The sequence below is a fragment of the Zootoca vivipara genome, chromosome 7 (assembly GCF_965207765.1).
Source record: "Zootoca vivipara chromosome 7, rZooViv2.hap1.1, whole genome shotgun sequence".
Classification (NCBI taxonomy): Eukaryota; Metazoa; Chordata; class Lepidosauria; order Squamata; family Lacertidae; genus Zootoca; species Zootoca vivipara.
Genome location: NC_142590.1, coordinates 33748263 through 33769171, shown reverse-complemented (window position 1 = coordinate 33769171; position 20909 = coordinate 33748263). Strand labels below are relative to the sequence as shown.

At 40.4% G+C, this 20909-nt stretch overlaps 1 protein-coding gene across 1 annotated transcript in view; it reads left to right on the top strand.

Annotated features, from left to right (window-relative positions):
- The window catches only part of SGIP1 (SH3GL interacting endocytic adaptor 1), a 115954-nt gene that overhangs the window by 58865 nt on the left and 36180 nt on the right, over nt 1-20909 (top strand). The window contains exons 8-15 of the mRNA XM_088673931.1: nt 4302-4326; nt 5149-5200; nt 5621-5706; nt 7060-7152; nt 8354-8428; nt 10961-11416; nt 15623-15747; nt 20268-20394. Of these exons, the coding sequence (XP_088530057.1) occupies nt 4302-4326; nt 5149-5200; nt 5621-5706; nt 7060-7152; nt 8354-8428; nt 10961-11416; nt 15623-15747; nt 20268-20394 (1039 nt within the window). The remainder of the gene's footprint in view (nt 1-4301; nt 4327-5148; nt 5201-5620; nt 5707-7059; nt 7153-8353; nt 8429-10960; nt 11417-15622; nt 15748-20267; nt 20395-20909) is intronic.

Here is a 20909-nt window from a genome sequence, read left to right as displayed (position 1 = left end):
CCCCTTCCTGATACAACAGTTGCAGTTGAGGGCATGTAGCCCTCTAAACAAAGCTGAAATCTGCTGATAGGCTGTTTGGCAGTAAGAACAGGATTCAGTCCCCTTGGCCAGCAGCTGATCAGTGAATCTTAGCTTTGTTTAAAAGGCTATATGTGCACAGTCTCAGCTCCTTCATATGATGTTCTGTAGGATCAGATCAGGGCTGGCTCACCCATGAGGAGGCTCCCCCACTAACAGAGAAGCACCAGTGGCAGTTTCTGGCTAGATCTCATGTGTTTTGCAAGATCCTGCCAGAGCTCACCACTGCTTCTCAGGTGCTACCACACAACCCAAGTAAGGAAGGATTTTGTGGGGTGGCAGGAGGGTGGCATGGCAGGACACATTCCTGTTTTGTCTCAGGCAGTGAAGTGGGGCCACTCTGCCACTGGATCAGATCCATGGTCTGCTTTTGTACAAATATAAAGTAGTCAGGAAAATCGTGCCCGCTTGGTGGGCTGAGACCAAAACTTAAAAAGAAATGTTGATAGAATCTGAGGCTAAATTAGTGGCATACTAGATATTTGCAGATTCCTTTCCCCAGCCTTAAATGTCACAGATAAGTAGAAGTCGCAAGCAGTTGCTTACTGGAAAGAATGAAAGGAAAATATGCGTTGACAAATTCTTGGCTAGTGTGTATTGGCATTGTTCCACTGAAGTTACTGAAACTGTGTGAGATCATGAGCTGAAGCCCTGCGCAGGTAGTATCCAAGCTATAGCCAAAAATAGCCCAAATCTCTCCAGAGAGCACTGCTGCTTCAGTTATATTTATTTATTTTAGAGGATAACATACCACCAGTAAACAAAGTATCTAAGCGGTGAAGACAACACACACGTAAAAGAGCATAAATGCTATCAATTACTTGGCATTTCATGATTAGTTTGATTTGCATTGCAATATGATTCCAAACTGATCCTTCTGCATCTTCAGCTGTGTTGTTTTTACAGTCATACCTCGGGTTGCGAATGCTGCAAGTTATGTGTTTTCGGGTTGCGCTCCGCGCTGAACCCAGAAGTACCGGAACGGGTTACTTCCAGGTTCCTGTGCTCGTGCATGCGCAGAAACACAGAATGACATCATGTGCGTGCGGAGAAGCGCCTAATCGCGTCACGTGCATGCGCAGACGCGGCGCTGCGTGTTGCGAATGCACTTCCCGCATGGATCATGTTCGCAACCTGAGGTATGACTATATAATCTCATCTAAATCAATAGCCAATAACATTTTTGAACATTTATGCACTCATGTTCAACAAGTGTCTCACCTATATTCCTTTATTTGAGCAGTCATAAATTACCCATTTTGGTATGGGGGAACTAAGAAGGATAGCTTGCCTAATCTCTCTTTGCAACTTGTGTACTTTTGTATGCCGCAGCGTTTCCTGTATTTATAAGAATTAATGTGATCTTTATTCGGAAAACTGATGACGCGTGTGCCTGTTTGTCTGTATTTCTCTACTAATTTCTTGCTGCAAATAAGCCAACACAGTAGAACTCTAATTTGCCAATTTATTTTTTAACAAGGATTTACTAGAGAGATATGAGAAGGGGACCTTGAGGGCAGATTAAAATTTGCTAGGCTTCTTAACAATCGATGTCTCACCCTTCCATACCTATGGCATGTCTTCCTTTAGTTAGGTTTATGGGGCATCAAGGGGTCAGACTACAAGCAACAAGGTAGATCTGTGATTGGATAATCTTTTTTGTTTTAAAAACTTAAGAGCAGTGACAAAGAGCCCCTCAGCAGCTCTGAGTTGAGGGAGTATTTAACCCTTTCCCCCTTGGTCAGTTCCATAGCTGCCAAGATTTCCCTTTTCTCACGAGGAAGCCTATTCAGCATAAGGGAAAATCCCTTTAAAAAAGGGATAACTTGGCAGCTATGGTCAGTTCCAGAATTTGGAGTGCCATGTGCAGGCTGCCATTCTAGGTTCCATCCTATCTAAACTGGGCAGCCCCTTTGGTATTGCTGCATAGGCCTCAAGGAGCCTCAAAGTTAACCATTTGTTTCCAAAATTTCTGCAGACATCTATATAGCTTACTCATTAAAAGGACATCAGATAACTTTGGGATCTTGGTGAGACAGGGGGAATCTGGGGAAATTGTTTACTTAATTTGTGAAGCTAGAGGAAGATCTCATCATCCAAAGTCCTTTTTTTATTATTGATCTGTCACTCTCTGACTCGGTACCTTTCTCTCTTCCTTTTTTGCTGATAACAGAGGCGCAGCCCGGTAAGACGTTGCATGACTTTTCGCCTTAAATCAGTAGCAGGAATGACCGGGAGTGCTTGTCATCTGGGTTTAATTTAAATTAGTTTTGTGAACTGCAAGTACAGCAAATTAATCTGACTTAAAAGTAATTGGGTGAAAATTACTGTTCTTTCAGGGGGTGTGTGGCTATCTGTAGCAGCCTTGTTCTTTCATAGAAATACTGAATGGAACCATACTGGCACTACTACAGATTCCACATAATACCTATTCCACATTTGTATAAAATAAAAAATCAATTGTTTTGTGTGGCAGCACCTCCTCTTTGGAACTCCCTGCCTATTGTGATCAAGCAGGTGTCTTCACTGTACTCTTTTCAGTGCCTGCTAAAAACATTCCTGTTTAGACAAACCTACTCCCAGATGCTGAGAAAGCTGATGTAATTTTAATCTGTTTTAGTATTTAAACTTGTGTATGTTTTAAAGTAGGGTTGTGAACTTTCTTGATTTTATTGTTTATCTTTTTGTAAACCACTTTGAGGTGTCTTTTTTTAAAAAACAACAACAAGCAGTTTCTAAATTTTATTAAATAAATCAAATATTGCTTAGGAATTCTTTAAGGTTTTATTTAAGTCTCAGTGGTGCCACTCTTGAAACTGTCCTACACAGAAACTGTCCTTCTTGGAGAAGTTGATAATTTTTTGATTATTTCATTTTGAATAAAGCAGTCTGCCAACTCTTATGATTGTTCAGAAAAAATTCAAACCAAATTCTGCATAGAGCAAGGAAGCAACCAAACTGAATTGAGCTATTGCCAAGATTAACTTCCCTGGTTGATTTTTCCCCCTTTTGTTTTTGAGGTTCTGACCATATTTTTTTCACACTTGCTATTCCAGAATAAGAATACATCCATATACTTCCTGCAATGTATTCTCTTGATGTGATACGGTGCCTATTTAACAAAAACGTGCAAAAAGTAGCTTACTATTGGCTTCGGAAGAGAGAATATGATGGAACATTATTTAATTGGCATATATTAACATCAGATATATCATATGCTGATAATATGCCTAGCATATCCATTAGAATATGTTTCTGAGGACTGACTACAGAATGGAAATCTTGGCAAGAATCAACTAGTGACGTGTTTGGCTAGGAACCAATTCTCTTTCACCAGACTTCTGCCTACAGGGCAGACAATAATTTTGTTGTCCTTAATAACTATCTTCCTTGAACTTTGGTGTTACTGTCTCTTCCTGTAGCATAGAAGTATTCTTCGTGGAGAAATATTGCACAAAGCGTGATTTGAAAGGAGAAGTTTTTGCAAGAATTGCCTTGAAAAACTGTTTTCTTTGACAATACATGCATTTTGCAGGAACATTGTGTGTGAGAAGGATGGATGGATGGATGATGGTGGCAGAAATATGAGGATTAGTGACTGACAGTAAATTTGCCATATCTTCCCTGTTGCTATGGCAAATACTGTTGAAAGCTGTTCTGATACCTTTTGCATATTCAGACATTGTTTCCCACCTTCCTCCTAGTTTCAGAAGTTTTATCTCCTTCCCCCTGTCCCCACCAATTGTTTCTTTATCTTCTGGAATATTAAAGCCTGCTTGGAAACATGTTTCAGTCCAAAGCTGGTGATCAAGTGTGTGAGACTATATGTATGAGTGCATTAAGAAGTTCCAGAACGGTAAATAAATGACTTGTCAAGCTCTTTGGATTTGTTTGGCACATCGTTGCAATTCCAGAATGTATGATCACTTTTCGTTTGCTTGTCTTGATTCAAAAACCTGAAATTCTCAAGCAGTGATTTGTAGCAGCTAATCAAATATTCTATTTGCCTATATCTGGTATTTGTATGTGTGTGAATGAATCCACTGGGGTACAAACCTCCAAAATGAAGAATGTGAATCCAGGTCAATGTATATTTTATTATAGCAGTGTTAATGCCTAATTCTGTTTTCTTTCTTTTCAACTAAGGTAAGCTGCCATTTATTGCACGTGTCTAAAAATATAATCCTATAGTCCTAAACTGTAGTTTTTGTTTTTAATTGTAGGGTACAATTAAAAGGAATTTATCTAGTAAGTATATCTATTTATTGAATTTTGTTGGGACACAATATATCTCAGGAAGGTGGATATATTTAGAATCCTCAGGATTACATAATTTTACACCTTAATTTTCAAACTCTAGAATCATTGCAACAACTAATTTTTAAGAGACTAAAGTCTATATATTGTTAATGGGATAGTCCTCAAAGTGTTATGAGGACATTATTCCATGCACTAGTATTAAATTATGCATGAATTTATAATGTAAAATTAACAGACTCTGACATCCTCAATACGAGATGACGCATTTTAAATGAAAAGGCATATGGGGTGTTTGCAATTGGCTGAATGCACAAACCAACAGTGCCTAAAATTACAAGATGTTCGTAATCTGGAACGATGAAGGGCATGGCTGAAATGGGATTTTCTAAAGCTTTTCCATAAAATTGGGCCACATGAAAATAGGTTAATGGCAAATCATAGAGCCAGTTTATTATCTCACAACAAATGCATTATATGTTTTTAAGGTAGCAAATGAATAATATTTTTAGCAAGTTATATTCTATTAAGAGACACCCAGCATGAGTAATGTGAGGGGAGCAATTTGAAGCTGGAAAGGCATGCAGGGTCACATTGACATGAACTATGAAAACTGGTTCAAATTATTCTGGAAAGGGACAACATACCGGTAGTTAAGCTTGGACCTAGTACTATATAAGTACTAAAACTAGTGAGAAATGGACTAGCGGAAGGAACGCTGTGGTGGTGCTGACATTATCAAATAGTTATGTGAACAAGTTTTCTAGAAGACACTATGAGAAAATTACCTTAAAATGGTGTCTTATGTGCCAGGTGAAGAGATAGCAAGGCCCAGGCGTTCAACACCTACTCCAGAGCTTCTAAGGTTAGTATAAATGTTAAACTATATTTTAAAAAAACCTCATTCAAGCCATGGATGGTGTGGAATCTTTCTACCCAAATGATGTACATGTTCTTGTTCTGGCTTACCAAGTCCTATCTGTCAAGCCTGTGCACACATCATTATAGGAAAAGGCAGTCCCTTTTCCCTCTGCATGGAATGCAGCCTACTGAACAAAGATAAGTCACATCAATTGCTCTACCTACATTTTGCCTCTGGCCCTGCCCACCACTGCGATGTGGCCCTCAACTGCTTTCCTTTGAGGAAACGCTGCCTTGAACTGAAAATGGTTTTACCCCTACTGTAAAAACAAACAAACAAACAAAAACCAGCTCTGCCTGTCACCTCTGCTGAATAAAAGATCCTTGCGTGTAATTATCATTCAGCATCTGTGTTGTGCTGCAGCAAAAAAGCCCCGGAAGATCCTGCAGTACTAGCGCCACTATTTGGTCCACCTCTGGAGTCTGCATTTGAAGAAGAGAAGTTAGAAGGTAGGTGTTGCCAGTTAACTTTATCAATGTACCTTTCTATGTCTGACATGATGTTTTGTTTAATTTGTTTTACATCTTTATTTCATATGCCCAAGTTCTCTGAAGAGGGGTGGGCTACAAACTCAGTGAATCACATAAATATAAACTGTTTGTGAACACAAATGAGTCTGTGAGTACCCTGTTTTCCCGAAAATAAGACATACCCATAAAATAAGCCATAGCAGGATTTCTAACCATTTGCGCAATATAAGCCATACCCTGAAAATAAGACATAGTGATAGGTGCAGTTCTGGAGGGCGCCAAGGAAGAGGCAAGGCTAGGCGCGTAATTAAAAAATAAGACATCCCCTGAGAATAAGCCATAGTGTGTCTTCTTGAGGAAAAATAAATATAAGACAGTTTCTTATTTTGGGGGAAACATGGTATGTATGTGTGCATTTGGTGAAATCTGCCACAAGTTAAAAAGAAGAAGGAAGTGTTTAGCAATTTCTAGGCAACCACATGATGTTAATTCCCAGACAAGAAGCAACTAATATTTGTCCAGTGTTTGCTTTTCTGCCCTGTGGGGTAGTTGGCGCTAAGGGTATCTTGTCCCTAGCCTAAGTGTAGGTTTCAACTAACACCCCTTGCAGTTCACTTGTTACTTTCCACCAGTGCTTCCTAGCCTTTCCCAATCAAGAGCAAGCTGGGTTGCTGATTCCTATTACATGTGACCGAGAAAAACATGGGATCAGGCCATCCAAAGTGAGAACGTGGCCAAATACTTCCTGTCCTCACTCATTAATCTGAATGGACAGACCTGCATGAAAATCTGTTGTTGTGTTGATTCTAACCCAGCACTGAGTTAAGGGAATGGTCGTGGTAATTTAGGTGTCACTGTAAAGCTTTTGTGTTTTGCACATGACATGTTACTTTTATTGGCAGAAATCCTGATACCAGAGAAGCAGTTAATTTCCTCCTTGGCTAGAGGCACCAGGAGGCCATTGATATCTCTCTCTCTCTCTCTCTCTCTCTCTCTCTCTCTCTCTCTCTCTCTCTGTGTGTGTGTGTGTGTGTGTGCACGCGCACATCCAGGGCAGAAAGACACTCGGAATGGTATTCACGGATTTGGTGGTATATGCATTTCCCAGCACTGAAATTCATTTTGAAAAATGGTTATTAACAGTTTATTTCCAAAAAGTTCATATTCTCGTTACATTCTCTTCTCATTTTCCTCCTGCCGTAATCTATCAAGTCACTCCTACAGTTCAGTGTTAGATTCAACTGATGCTGCTAAAGAGAAGCTCTGTTTGGAATTAAGTTCTCATGTTACTTCTAGATTTGTATGCATCATGTTATATGTCTGTGACTTCAGCTCCCTTAGATCACACTGAGGTCTGGGGTTCTGTGCAGCCAGCAAGTCCAAGTGTAGAATCACCGAATTCATCACGACCTTTTCCATCTGGAAGTAAGTTGAGGCATCTCCTATTTGAAAAATTGTTGGGCTTTTTCATTTTGTTTTTCACTACAAAACACTGAAACGTGAGATGGAAGTGGCAATGTTGAGGGTTATTGCTCATTATACTGTCATGGAAGCAAAGAGATATTAGTTGAATTATGCATTGGAAACCCAGCTTTCAGAAAAGGCAAAGAGACGATTCGGAGTCCCTGGGGAGAAAAGCCTCGTCTCAATTTGCAAAGCTAAACCTGACTCCTTCCTATCCGAAAGACAAGTCACCTAGCAACCAGTGCAGCATGCCATAAATACACAAGCTCCTAATAAGAACCAAAAATTGGATTTGTGGATGTGGAAAAGCAGAATAAAAGTTAACAACATTCATTTTAAAACATATAGTTCACTCTGGAGACCGAAAACAAGAAAGTTGTCATCTCATAAAATATCAACCACAACAAAAGGCAGGTGATTCCTGGTGCTGAGACTCTGCGGCATGTGCTGCCAACTCATAATGGTGATCGGGGGAGAAGAGGGATTTTTTAAAAACCTATCTTCTCCTACAGGGATGAGCAACACTTTTTGCTCTCAAGGGCCACCTGCAGCAATAGGTAGAAGCTGGGGATGGAGAAGTGCACATGTACCCTTACACACAGTCATGTGAAGTTTACTTGAATTTACCTCCCCAATACAATTGTGCTTCCCAACCCTGTGACTGTAGCGGATACAGAGAAACGCAATCAGAATTCCATTCACACAACGGGTCTTGGTCCTTCCATTGCAGTCAGACCAGAAGGCTGCTTCTGAGGTTTCAGGGACCCTCCTGGACAGCATGGCATGAAATGTAGTGGCTGCAGCTAGAGGAGGGAATTGGCAAAAATTAGGCTTCCACTTGTGGAACAGACTTTGGATCTCAGCCATCATTTGGTTAGAATCATGGAATCATAGAGTTGGAAGAGACCACAAGGGCCATCCATTCCAACCCCCTGCCGAGCAGGAAACACCATCAAAGCATTCTTGACATATGCCTGCCAAGCCTCTGCTTAAAGACCTCCAAAGAAGGAGACTCCACCACACTCCTTGGTAGCAAATTCCACTGCCGAACAGCTCTTACTGTCAGGTTGAATCTCTAGATATGACTGTGAGTTTATATTTATTTATTTATTGAACGAATGTTGTTCATTCTTAACTTAAAATTCTTCCATTTGGCTCACAGCACCTCCACCTCTTCCACCTAAGAATATTCCAGCTACACCTCCCCGCACTGGTTCTCCTTTAACAGTTGGAGTAGGTAAGTATGTTCAGCATAAATGACTTTTAGATGTGTAAGATCTCTGCTTTACTGCAAAGTAACTGTGTTTCTATTCAGTGCAAATTATAATTTGTAATGTGAACAGAATATGAAACCTTTTAATCATTTCCTAATAACAATCATCTAATTAGATGCATTTTATGCATATGTGATATCCAGGCATTTAATATTTTCATCTGCCTTCAGATACCATAGCAGATTTTCTTTCTTCAGCAAAAAAAGAAGTACAAGCCTAAGTAGTGGATAATCTTTTTTTCTAAACCCTTTAGAGATTGTTAAATGATTTCTGCTGTCTGTGTTGTATTCAGATATTGAACACGTTTCCCACAAAAGTATAGCTATGGTAGTAACATATTGTATTAACAATTTGGCAATACATATAATTTGTGTTATACCTAGTTTGGGTAAGAAGAAAAGTCGGAGGAACTTGAGTGAGCTCGTCATGAATCTCAGCACACTTAGGCCTAGATGTAATCCAGAATAATAAAGGTTATATCTTAGCAGTATGGTCTTCATACAGAACTATGAGTTAATGTAGTTAAAATGATATAGGAATGTTTCTTGACATCATGTTTCTTCACGACTTGGGTCCTAAGTTGTTGCTCTGTTCGTGCAAGGTGAGATAAATCCACTCCTACCTTTGGCACAAACAGAGAAACAACTTAGGATCCAAGTCGTGCAAGGGCAGGAATGGTTTATCTCCCCTCCCCCTCCATCAGCAGCCCACATGGTTCTCATACCTCCTCCATTCTCCAGAATTATATTTTTGGGACATAGGAGGCTGCAGAGGAAAGTGAGAGGTGGAAAACCCTGTTCTCTGAATGTGAACTCTTGAAAGGATACTCGGGATCCAAGTGATTGTGTTACTCAGAGACAAGAAATAAGGAGCTTACCAGCATATAATTCATGTTGCAAGTGAACATCGTTAGCTGTATTAACTGACTTGTGAATTTGAGCATGAATTGCTTTGCTTAAATGAGAAAACACAAAGATGGCTTCTAAAAAGATTAGCACAGTATGCAACATAAACATTACCTTGTACAACAATACTTGCAGACTTGATGTTTTAAGGGTATATCGCTTCAACTGTCTATAACTTTTGAATTACAAATTGTGTCCTCTGTTCATTGCTGTTTTATTCATATAAACACTGCAATTCCCAACCTCCAGCCCTGTATCTATGCTGGGTGAATATAACGCAAATGAAATGCACATCCATGTGTGATCATTTATTCCCCAGGTTAACTTACTGTGCATTTTATGCGAATCATGAACAGAGCCAAAAAGAAAATAGGATTTTTTTTCCCTACCAGCAAACGTTACATTAATTGGTAAAATAAAGTTTTCTACAAGACAATATGACATGAAATGTAATTTTCCCATACTCCTTTTAGATTGAATTTACAGATAAAGATTCAACAGACAGTTTTGCAGAATCAAAGCCGCATGCAGCATTTGTGGACTAAAGAGATGACTGGACAGTCATATGCATAAACCATGACAAGCTGCTCATTCAGTGGTTCTAGGGCAATGGAAAGAATGGATATTCTATGGAAAAAATGCATCTCTATGTTCACACAAGCATTCTCATTATGTGTGCATAGTATGGGGTTAGAATGACAAAACTGTAACCACTGGATGCAATCCAGAAAAAAAGCATTCTGAAATGCCTACTGACTTCAGTGGGACTTTAGTTCACTTAACTTTTTTTTATAGGATCCGGTGAGCACCTAATCACAGGACAGAATGCATACTTTAAGGCATAGAAGAGAAGTGGAAGTTTCTAGATCATACCTAGTGCTTTTAGAAAAAGAGTGGTAATTTTCAGATGCTCCTAAATGCAACAAAGCTTATAATACACTCTTTATATATCCTTCATATAGCTTTTTTCTTCTTCTACAAATTGCCTTCCAGCCCTGGAGGAGAGGGGGAAATGCCAAATTGGTTTCCTTTCCATTAAGAAGGCGCTCCATTTGCCCAGAAATTATAGATGATAATGATTGTTCAACTCAAGAATAGAGCCCTTTGATCATCTATATTATCATTGGTCATGCTAAGATGATCCCACAGTGTATACTGCACAGCACAAATATGCTTATCTACATGCAAGTCATCATGCTTGAATTTCAAGTTACTTTACCATTTTGTTCCTAATAAAGGCACTCTGTGGGTTTTCCCTAGCAAGCAATTTTCCTAGATAAAAATAGCTCCATTTGGGTATATTTGTATGAACAAGATACGTAGTAGACAGCATATTTACATGCAGGTCAACATGGAACACACTTTAATATTTGTGTGTGTGTGTGTTTGTGTATTTATATATCATACCCTATTATGTATATATTTGTGCACATGAATTGTGTTCCTAGTAGCACCTTAAAATACGTTATGAAAATGTCTGTGCTAGAATGTAGCTGATTTTAAAAGCCCCATACTTACGTAGAACATTAGTACAACTTAGCTGCTGTACAAGTTGATGTTAAAGTTTAAAATCAACTACTTTGACCACAGGAAATGACCAGACAGCAACAGAGGTCAAAAGTGACAAACTACCATCAATCAATGACTTGGATACCATTTTTGGCCCAGTATTATCCCCCAAGTCTGTTGCTGCTGACGCGGAGGATAAGTGGATCAGTTTTTCTGATCAGTCCCCGGAAAACGTAACTTCAGAGGTGACTTCACGGGAAAAGGTGGTGTCCCCACCTGTGGCATCAGAAACCCCAGATGAGCCTCCAGAGGCTGAAACCTCTCGCAGTGTTCCATCTCCACTCAATTTAGAAGAGGTTCAGAAGAAAGTTTCTGAGCAGACCCACGTTAAAGATGATAACTTAGCACCAGCAGCATCTCCTAAAGATTTTGGGGTGGGACAGAGAGCAACGCCACCTCCCCCTCCACCACCTACCTACAGAACAGTGGTGTCGTCACCCGGACCCAGCTCTGGCGGTGGCACAGGAAGCACCAGTGGTATGTCTAAACAGCTTTGAGTGTGCTTCAATGTGGCCATGAATGCTGCCGTGTGAACACAAAACCTTTTTAGCTACTCTTAGTTGGTTGGCTTTTAAGCATCAGTCATTGTTTGATTGTACTGTGCCCCGTGGCTTCTTTTATTTTCTTTTTATTCTGTGCTCTCGTGGTCCAATTTAACCTTGAACCCTTGATACTGTGTGTTCTTTCCCTGCCATTGCTGAATGTCTGGTGTTTACAGGAGAGCGTTATGTCTTTAGTACCAGACATAGTTAGAAAAGCTATTACCTTAAGAGTTTAAGGTGAATTTATAAAACTTCCTAAGCTACAAAGCAACTAGTTAAAACTCTGTCTTCTACCAATGTACAACCATGCTTAGCTTCTGCCCCTCAAGGAAAGGGCAGCTCCTCGTTTTTCTCCAAGAGGAAGTGATGATCAAAGATACTCCTTTTGCTAAGGAACTACAGAATCTTCTTGACCTTCCTCAGAAAACCAGTGAAGCTTTTAATAGGCTTTCTTCTTACCCTTCCAATTTAGAGCTGGGTGCAATCTATGAACAATATGATGGAAATACTGTACCACAACTAGGAAGGATCTTGTGCTTGCGTAGCAGGCATTTATTCTGCCAATTCATGGAGCTATCTACAGCTACTGGCCATGATATCTGTATTCGGCCTCCACTGTTGGAGGCAGGATGCATCTGAAAACTAGTTGTTTAAGAACACAAGTCAGAAGAGTGCTGATGTGCTCAGGTCCTGGGTTTAGGACTGGACTAGATGGGCCATTGGCCTGATCCACGAGGCTCTTCTCCTGTTCTTCGCTACAGATTAAAAACCATAAAGTTAATCTGGAATTTTCTATCAAAGAAATGTTAAAGCATCTCAACAGCAAATTCAACATTTTGTAAAGGTCGTAGCCACACAATACAATTAATGCAGATTCAAGGCAGATGGATTCCTCCAAAGAATCCTGGGAACTATAGTTTGATATTGTTGTTATGTCTTCCCCCATTGCAGGTAGGAAAAAAGATTTCATAGTGACAGGAAGAAGTAGAGGTTAAGGGTTCTATTTTCCCCCTTCCTACCACAAAGGTTTAGAGGATATGACATCATGGAATCCCCTGTCTGTGACTATCTAGCAAACATGCTGCACATCCTCCCACACACCTTAGGGCTGCAGTCCTATACAAACTTGCCTGAAAGTAAATTCCATTGTACTTGAGATGATTTACTTCTGGGGAGATATGAATAGAATTGCATAAGTAACTCAGAAGATATGCAAGTGTGAACGATAGTCTTTGCATTGTCTACTGTGCATGCAGCTCTCTGAGAGCCATTGGGGACAAGAGAGGTAATTTGGTAGCCCTTAGGCCAGGCTTCCTCAACCTTGGCCCTCCAGATGTTTTTGGCCTACAACTCCCATGAATCCTAGCTAGCAGGACCAGTGGTCAGGGATGGTGGGAATTGTAGTCTCAAAACATCTGAAGGGCCGAGTTTGAGGAAGCCTGCCTTAGGCAGAGAACTTTTCATAAATCCACATAAGGAGAAAAGGATACCTAGAATGATTTAGGCATGCATGCATACATACACTCATTTCTTTCCCAGGGCTCATTCCCTACCTAACTTAAAAACCTATGTGATGTAGTTCTGGTTTGGGGGAGTTTTAATGAGTGCATGCTTCTTAAGTTAGGTACTCAGACAAGTTGCTGAAAGTGGGAGAGCTTTCTCTGTGTGCGCTCTCACTAGAGCTCGTCTGTATATTTCCAAGTGTGGACAGCCTGTCTTTAATATTCTGCATATTTTAGGCAGATGCAAGGCCCACTAAGAATAATGAGACCCAATACAGGGCAAGTATGAGGATTTATGCCACCTCTTTTCTTAACTCTTTAGTAGAGCTCAAACAGGAAGCTGATCAGATTCACTTAATAACTCATAAGAAAGGTTTTAATTATCACCAAAACGGCAACTTGATTGGACTTTAGTTTCAAAGTAGAGTCTTTTCCATGGTTTACAGATTCAAGATTAGCAAACTAAATGAATTTTAATTGAATTTATTCTTGCTATGAAATGCCATGGATGTAGAAAACATTGAAACCTACCTAGGTCTGGTGCTGAAATGGAAAAAGATTACCGTATTTATTTTAAGATATCAGCTGATTTTGTTACAAGGCGTTATAAAGGTTTCGTTTTTTAACATCTAGATGTAAAACTCTAATGTTGTTCATGTAGTAAGAGGTCCTCTTTTAGTTGATCACCAAGGTGACAGATGAGTTCTTACAAAACTTCCATCTGTTTCACTGAAGTTTCATAGGACACAAATCTGGTAGCTCTCTGAGACTGGATCACACATGCTGCCATAATTTGTTTTTCAGTAATCTGGGATTAATACCGGTATTTGTGTGGTGCATCTTTAGCATAATTGGGGTTTTATGTTGTTTTAACGAGGAGGGGAAATAGTGGTTTGAGTGCACAGAACTTGGTACTTGGCACCATGGAATTTTACATGCACCAATAAATACAAAATATTTTAAACGGCCAAGGCTTTTCCAAGAATTTACGTTAAGCAAGGAAGCGTTTAGGGCATGCTTAGCAAATGCAGCATCATTACATAATCATCTAGCCCTATATTTTTAAGGCTCCATCAGTCATCTTCTGATAGCTGTGTGTTTTGTGTGCGTGTTCCATTGACTGCATGAAGCATGTAATGCAGTCAGTGCTTACGATCAACACTGTAATGCTGATAAAAACCAACCCATACACAACTTGGATGTAAAATATCTTGTTTCACTTTTAAAGGACTGAATGACTTAGGAATTGGTGGTCTGTTGAATATGGAATGTATTCCCCTTCCTTTTTCTATTTGGGATACGGCTTTGCCTTTTACCATTCACAAATACCTGCCATTTTAACCTTGGGAGGAAGGAGGGACATGTACAAAATGTCACACACCAGAATGACCCAATAAAGAAGGGGTGTTGTTTGCTACCTTTAGCAGCATGAGAGCTACTGCAGCATAGCTCCTTCTTGTGTCACTCAGTAACATCTGTCATATGTTCACAGTATGTACAAGGAGTCCGTGCTGTGAGTCCTTCCCATGCTACTATTATTCCAACTTCCAGGAAGAATAATGCTAGAATGGGAAGAAGACACAGCAGGAATTCCTCCTGTGACAGCAGACTTTTGATGTTTCCAAGCAGGTGCAAAGGAGCAACACTGTTGTAGCTTAGATGCCACTGAAGGTAACCTGGGCTCTTAGTCATTTTCTATTGTTATATCCTACTCTTAAGTTTAGAAAACATTTATCCTATTTTGGCATAGTAAGTTGCTATGGAATTGCTGAACTGTGTTTTGATACGTATCAATAACTATTAAACTGCCATTTAAATAATCTTCCATTTTGTAGTTTAACCTCCTTTTTTGTTCAGTAGTCATCAATGATGATATGAAAAAACCATTATACACTTTGGAAGAGAGATTATTTTTCAATTTCTTAAATATCTGCATTTTATTCCAAGTCGTTGTAACATCAGTCTTTTCACCATTCTAGTGTTCTTAGCTATTTTCTGGTGTTCTTAGCTATTCTCTTATTTGCTAGCATCTTACAGTTACAATCACATGAAAATAATTGTGCAAGGCTTGTCTCTTTGTACACCATTGTTCCCTAAGAATAAATCGGTATTCCATTGTTACATCATCACGTTCTGTTGTAGCACCACTTATGTTTGCATAACAAGAACACATTATGCTTTTATTGCAAGAGCATAATAAGGAATGGGTAAGTTTCAGAAATACCCCCCAAAAAACTTCAATATTTTTGAATTTTTAGACATCACTTTTTCATCTAAAGTGGGTTCACTTCACCAAGTGCTGCTTCCTCATTTAAGTTAAAGAAGTTTATGTAGGAGCGGTGCATTAACTGTAGTCACAATATCGTCATTGCCAAGAGCACGTGAAACTTCCATGGGCATAATAGCAGGAAAATAAGCTTTTCTGTTTTTATTGTGACTTAGCAACTTTCTGATCTTATCCAATTCCCATCTACACATATGAGTTGTCTTGTTATGCAATAGCTGCCAGCCTAAGTCAAAAACTGCTTGGGCAACTGTTTGCTTGATGGTCTGCTCTGTGTTGGGAGTTTTGATAAAGGTGGGTAAGAACTGCAGTAAGGACAGCTCAACACCATATTTATAGTGTGCGTTTATTTCAGGTTCATCATCTCCTGCTCGACCTGCAACCCCGTTGGCATCCTGCAGCAGCCCTACTCCCCCACCTCCTCCACCTAGACCCCCATCTCGTCCAAAATTGCCTCCAGGGAAGCCTGGAGTTGATGTGGTAGGTTTAGCTTCTTCAAAATCACTAATTAAATTGAGACGACATATCTTCAGCTCACTGTGGTACAGACAAATAGAGATGAACAAAGAATTCATAATGAACAAATGACTTCTGTCATTTCCCTAACTAGTTTCTGATTTCCTCCATTATTTGAAACCATACAGAGAATAATCTCTGTTGATTGTCTGACACTAATGATGACATGTATCTTTTCACATCTTCTGAAACACTTGGACTTGTACATACATAAGCACACCAAAGGGATGCTTCAATTTTTACTATTCTGACATGAAAAGCACTTCTATGTCAGAAAAAGTGTACATATTTGTTCCTGTCATGTGACAAATGTGCATATACTTTCCACTATGTATAAACACAATCTTGGGATGTCACAGCCAACCATGGATTCCAAGTACACATTCACAAAGCGAAAGAAACTCATTTACCATGAGAGAAACTCATTTACCTATGAAGAGGCGAGTAGTGGTGATTGGGGATTCCCTACTGAGGGGTACAGAAGCAGTAATCTGTGGGCCTGACAAGATGTCTCGAGAGGTGTGCTGTCTACCTGGGGCCAAGATCAAAGATGTAACAGAACGGCTGCAAGGAATCATAAAACCCACCGACAAATACCCCTTCCTTTTGGTGCATGTGGGAACCAATGACACTGCAAGCCATAGCTTACAGAAGATCAAAAATGATTATGAGGCTCTGGGCAGGAAGTTGAAGCAATTAGATGCACAAATTGTCATCTCTTCTGTCCTCCCAGTTGAACGACATGGCCCAGGGAGAGAGGGAAAAATAGGGGAAGTGAACAACTGGCTTCGCAAATGGTGCAAACAGGAACGGTTTGGATTCCTAGATCACGGTCTGCAGTTTCTTGAAGATGGACTTCTGGCAAGTGATGGACTGCACCTCACAAAAGTTGGGAGGAATGTTTTTGCCACGAAACTCAAAAACCTCATCAGGAGGGCTTTAAACTGACTTATGTGGGGGAGGGAGACAGTGGTCCTGAAGGTAGGAGTCTATCAAATGCTGAAGATGATCATCCGAATGTCAAGGACCAAATGGAGCAAGCAGCATGCAGACCTAGTGGTGGGACGAAAATATCCTTAAATAAGAGACATGGGGGAATGATCAACGGTCTTCAATGTCTGTATACTAATGCACAGAGCATGGGAAATAAACAAGATGAACTTGAGCTCTTGGTACAGCAAACTAAATATGACATAATAGGCATCACTGAAACCTGGTGGGATGAGTCTCATGACTGGAATGTAGTAATAGAGGGATACAATCTATTTAAGAGAAATAGACCAAACAGGAAAGGAGGAGGAGTAGCTTTATATGTTAGGGATATGTATACCTGTGAAGAGATCCAGGATTTAAAACTTCAAAGCCAAATTGAGAGTATCTGGGTCAAAATTAAGGGAGAGAAAAACAACAGTGATCTCATTGTGGGAGTTTACTATAGATCCCCAAGCCAAACTGAGGACACAGATGATGCCTTCCTGGAACAGATGGCCAAGCATTCCAAAGGAAGTGAGATAGTAGTAATGGGGGATTTCAACTATCCTGATATTTGTTGGATGTCAAACTCAGCCAAGAGCATAAGGTCGAACAGATTCCTCACTGGCCTTGCAGACAACTTCATTGTCCAGAAAGTGGGAGAAGCAACAAGAGGATCAGCCATTTTAGATCTGGTCCTAACCAATAGTGATGACTTGGTTAGTGGGGTAGAAGTGGCAGGATCATTAGGTGGGAGTGACCATGCTCTTCTGGAGTTTATTATCCAGCGGAAAGGAGCAACCAAGCATACTAAGGTCCAAATTCTAGACTTTAAGAAAGCCGACTTCAGAAAACTTAGGGAAACGCTGGGTGAAATCCCATGGACAGTAATACTAAAAGGGAAGGGAGTTCATGATGGTTGGGAGTTTGTTAAAAGGGAGATATTAAAAGCAGAACTTCAGGCAATACCAATGAGACGGAAACATGGAAGGTGCCTAAAGAAGCCAGGCTGGCTATCTAAAGAACTTTTGACTGAGTTAAGATTTAAAAGGGATATGTACAAAAAATGGAAAAGGGGGGAAATCTCCAGAGAGGAATTCAAACATATAGCCAGCACGTGTAGAGACAAAGTCAGAAAAGCTAAAGCACAGAATGAACTCAGGCTCGCCAGAGAGGTTAAAAGCAACAAAAAGGGCTTTTATGGGTATGTCCGTAGCAAAAGGAAAAACAAGGAAACAGTGGGGTCACTCAGAGGAGAAGATGGTGAAATGCAAACAGGGGACAGAGAAAGGGCAGAACTCCTCAATGCCTTCTTTGCCTCAGTCTTCTCCAAGAAAGAAAAAAACGCCCGACCTGAAGAATATGGAGCAGATGACTCAGCAGGGGAAACACAGCCCAGAATAAGTAAGGAGGTAGTACAAGAATACTTGGCTAGTTTAGATGTATTCAAGTCTCCAGGGCCAGATGAACTACATCCAAGAGTATTAAAAGAACTGGCAGAGGTGATTTCAGAACCACTGGCAATAATCTTTGAAAATTCCTGGAGAACAGGCGAAGTTCCAGCAGACTGGAGGAGGGCAAATGTTGTCCCTATTTTCAAAAAGGGGAAAAGAGAGGACCCAAACAATTACCGCCCAGTCAGCCTGACATCAATACCAGGAAAGATTCTAGAGCAGATCATTAAGCAAACAGTCTGTGAGCACCTAGAAAGAAACTCTGTGATCACTAAAAGTCAGCATGGGTTCCTGAAAAATAAGTCATGTCAGACTAATCTGATCTCATTTTTTGACAGAATTACAAGCCTGGTAGATGAAGGGAACGCTGTGGATGTAGCCTATCTTGATTTCAGCAAGGCCTTTGACAAAGTGCCCCATGGTATTCTTGTAAAGAAGCTGGTAAAATGTGGGCTAGACAATGCTACCATTCAGTGGATTTGTAGCTGGCTTACTGACCGAACCCAAAGGGTGCTCATCAATGGCTCCTCCTCATCCTGGAGAGTAGTGACTAGTGGGGTGCCACAGGGTTCTGTCTTGGGCCCAGTCTTGTTCAACATCTTTATCAATGACTTGGATGATGGGCTTGAGGGAAATCCTGAGCAAGTTTGCAGATGACACCAAATTGGGAGGGGTGGCTAACACCCCAGAGGACAGGATCACACTTCAGAATGACCTTAACAGATTAGACAACTGGGCCAAAGCAAACAAGATGAATTTTAACAAGGAGAAATGTAAAGTACTACACTTGGGCAAAAAAAATGAAAGGCACAAATACAGGATGGGAGACACCTGGCTTGAGAGCAGTACATGTGAAAAGGATCTAGGAGTTTTGGTTGACCACAAACTTGACATGAGTCAGCAGTGTGATGCAGCAGCTAAAAAAGCCAATGCAATTCTGGGCTGCATCAATAGGAGTATAGCATCTAGATCAAGGGAAGTAATAGTACCACTGTATTCTGCTCTGGTCAGACCTCACCTGGAGTATTGTGTCCAGTTCTGGGCACCACAGTTCAAGAAGGATACTGATAAGCTGGAACGTGTCCAGAAGAGGGCAACCAAAATGGTCAAAGGCCTGGAAACGATGCCTTATGAGGAACGGCTTAGGGAGCTGGGTATGTTTAGCCTGGAGAAGAGAAGGTTAAGGGGTGATATGATAACCATGTTCAAATATATAAAAGGATGTCATATAGAGGAGGGAGAACGGTTGTTTTCTGCTGCTCCAGAGAAGCGGACACGGAGCAACGGATTCAAACTACAAGAAAGAAAATTCCACCTAAACATTAGGAAGAACTTCCTGACAGTAAGAGCTGTTCGGCAGTGGAATTTGCTGCCAAGGAGTGTGGTGGAGTCTCCTTCTTTGGAGGTCTTTAAGCAGAGGCTTGACAGCCATCTGTCAGGAATGCTTTGATGGTGTTTCCTGCTTGGCAGGGGGTTGGACTGGATGGCCCTTGTGGTCTCTTCCAACTCTATGATTCTATGATTCTATGATTCTATGACCATTACCATCCATGACCATCCACATGCTCTTTCCATATCTGTTCCTATGTAGCCATCCTTGCTATATAATAAAAAGTGTAATGTTTGGAACAACTCTGTATGAAAAGTAATCCACCTTTGTGGATTCCAATAGTGAAACAAACCAGTGATTTTATTTTGGACCATTGTTTAATTTTGCTCCTGTAAACTGTTTATTGCACACCATAGTTTTTGCAGTTCCAAATGCATCCCACAAACGTTACGGTACATTCTGCAGCATGTTTCTCACCTGCACTACAAATATAGATCATGTGCATTAGAGAACTCAGTAAAACGTTTGGCTATACAATTGGGCTAGTAATGAATAGCAGCTGAGAAATCAATGGGTCTGTAAATCCGCTCAATGTGTATGGATTATGGTAATTCTGGGTGTTCCAGGGGCCTTAGAAGATAGCGTATGCAGTTGTGAGTATTCTTGCTTGAGTTCATGTTCAGAAATGCACTGTGTGTATCTTTAATCTTGTTTGTGTTTGTCTACAGTCCAGACCTTTTAGCCCTCCGGTTCACTCATCCAGCCCTCCTCCGATAGCACCTTTAGCACGTGCTGAAAGCACCTCTTCCATATCGTCCACCAATTCCTTGAGTGCAGCTACTACTCCAACAATTGGTAACGAAAAGCTTTTCTTTGTTTGAAGAATAGTTTCCATGAGTGGAATGGCTTGAATATTTTAATTTCTGAAACCCTTTATTTGGTTTATATTTTCCTTTGTTTTCGTTGCCATGGTCATGTTATGTTAAAGCACTTTTTAATGTAAATGAGAATTGCACTCTTGATTAACTGTAGACTGCTGCAACTGCAATGTATATTTGTGTATAAAATAGCAGAGACCTGAAGGGATGCCTAGGCTCCCTTTATTCCCTAAGCTGTGCCTGCCCCAAATAATTTCCTAAATTCCGCTAAGATCAGGAAGTTTTCATTGGGTATAGGAGACTTTCCAAGGGGAGATCAGGAAAGTGGAAAGAATGGAGCTCATCTGCTGGCAGATTTTCTATGCTGAAAAGTTCTTCTGCCTACAAACCAAACTGCTTTTTGAATTGGAGGAGAACTCAAAACAGTAGCTTAGGATTCAATGCAGCATTTCCTGGAAGTCACTTAGAAGCCAGTGGAGATGTGGAACAGTC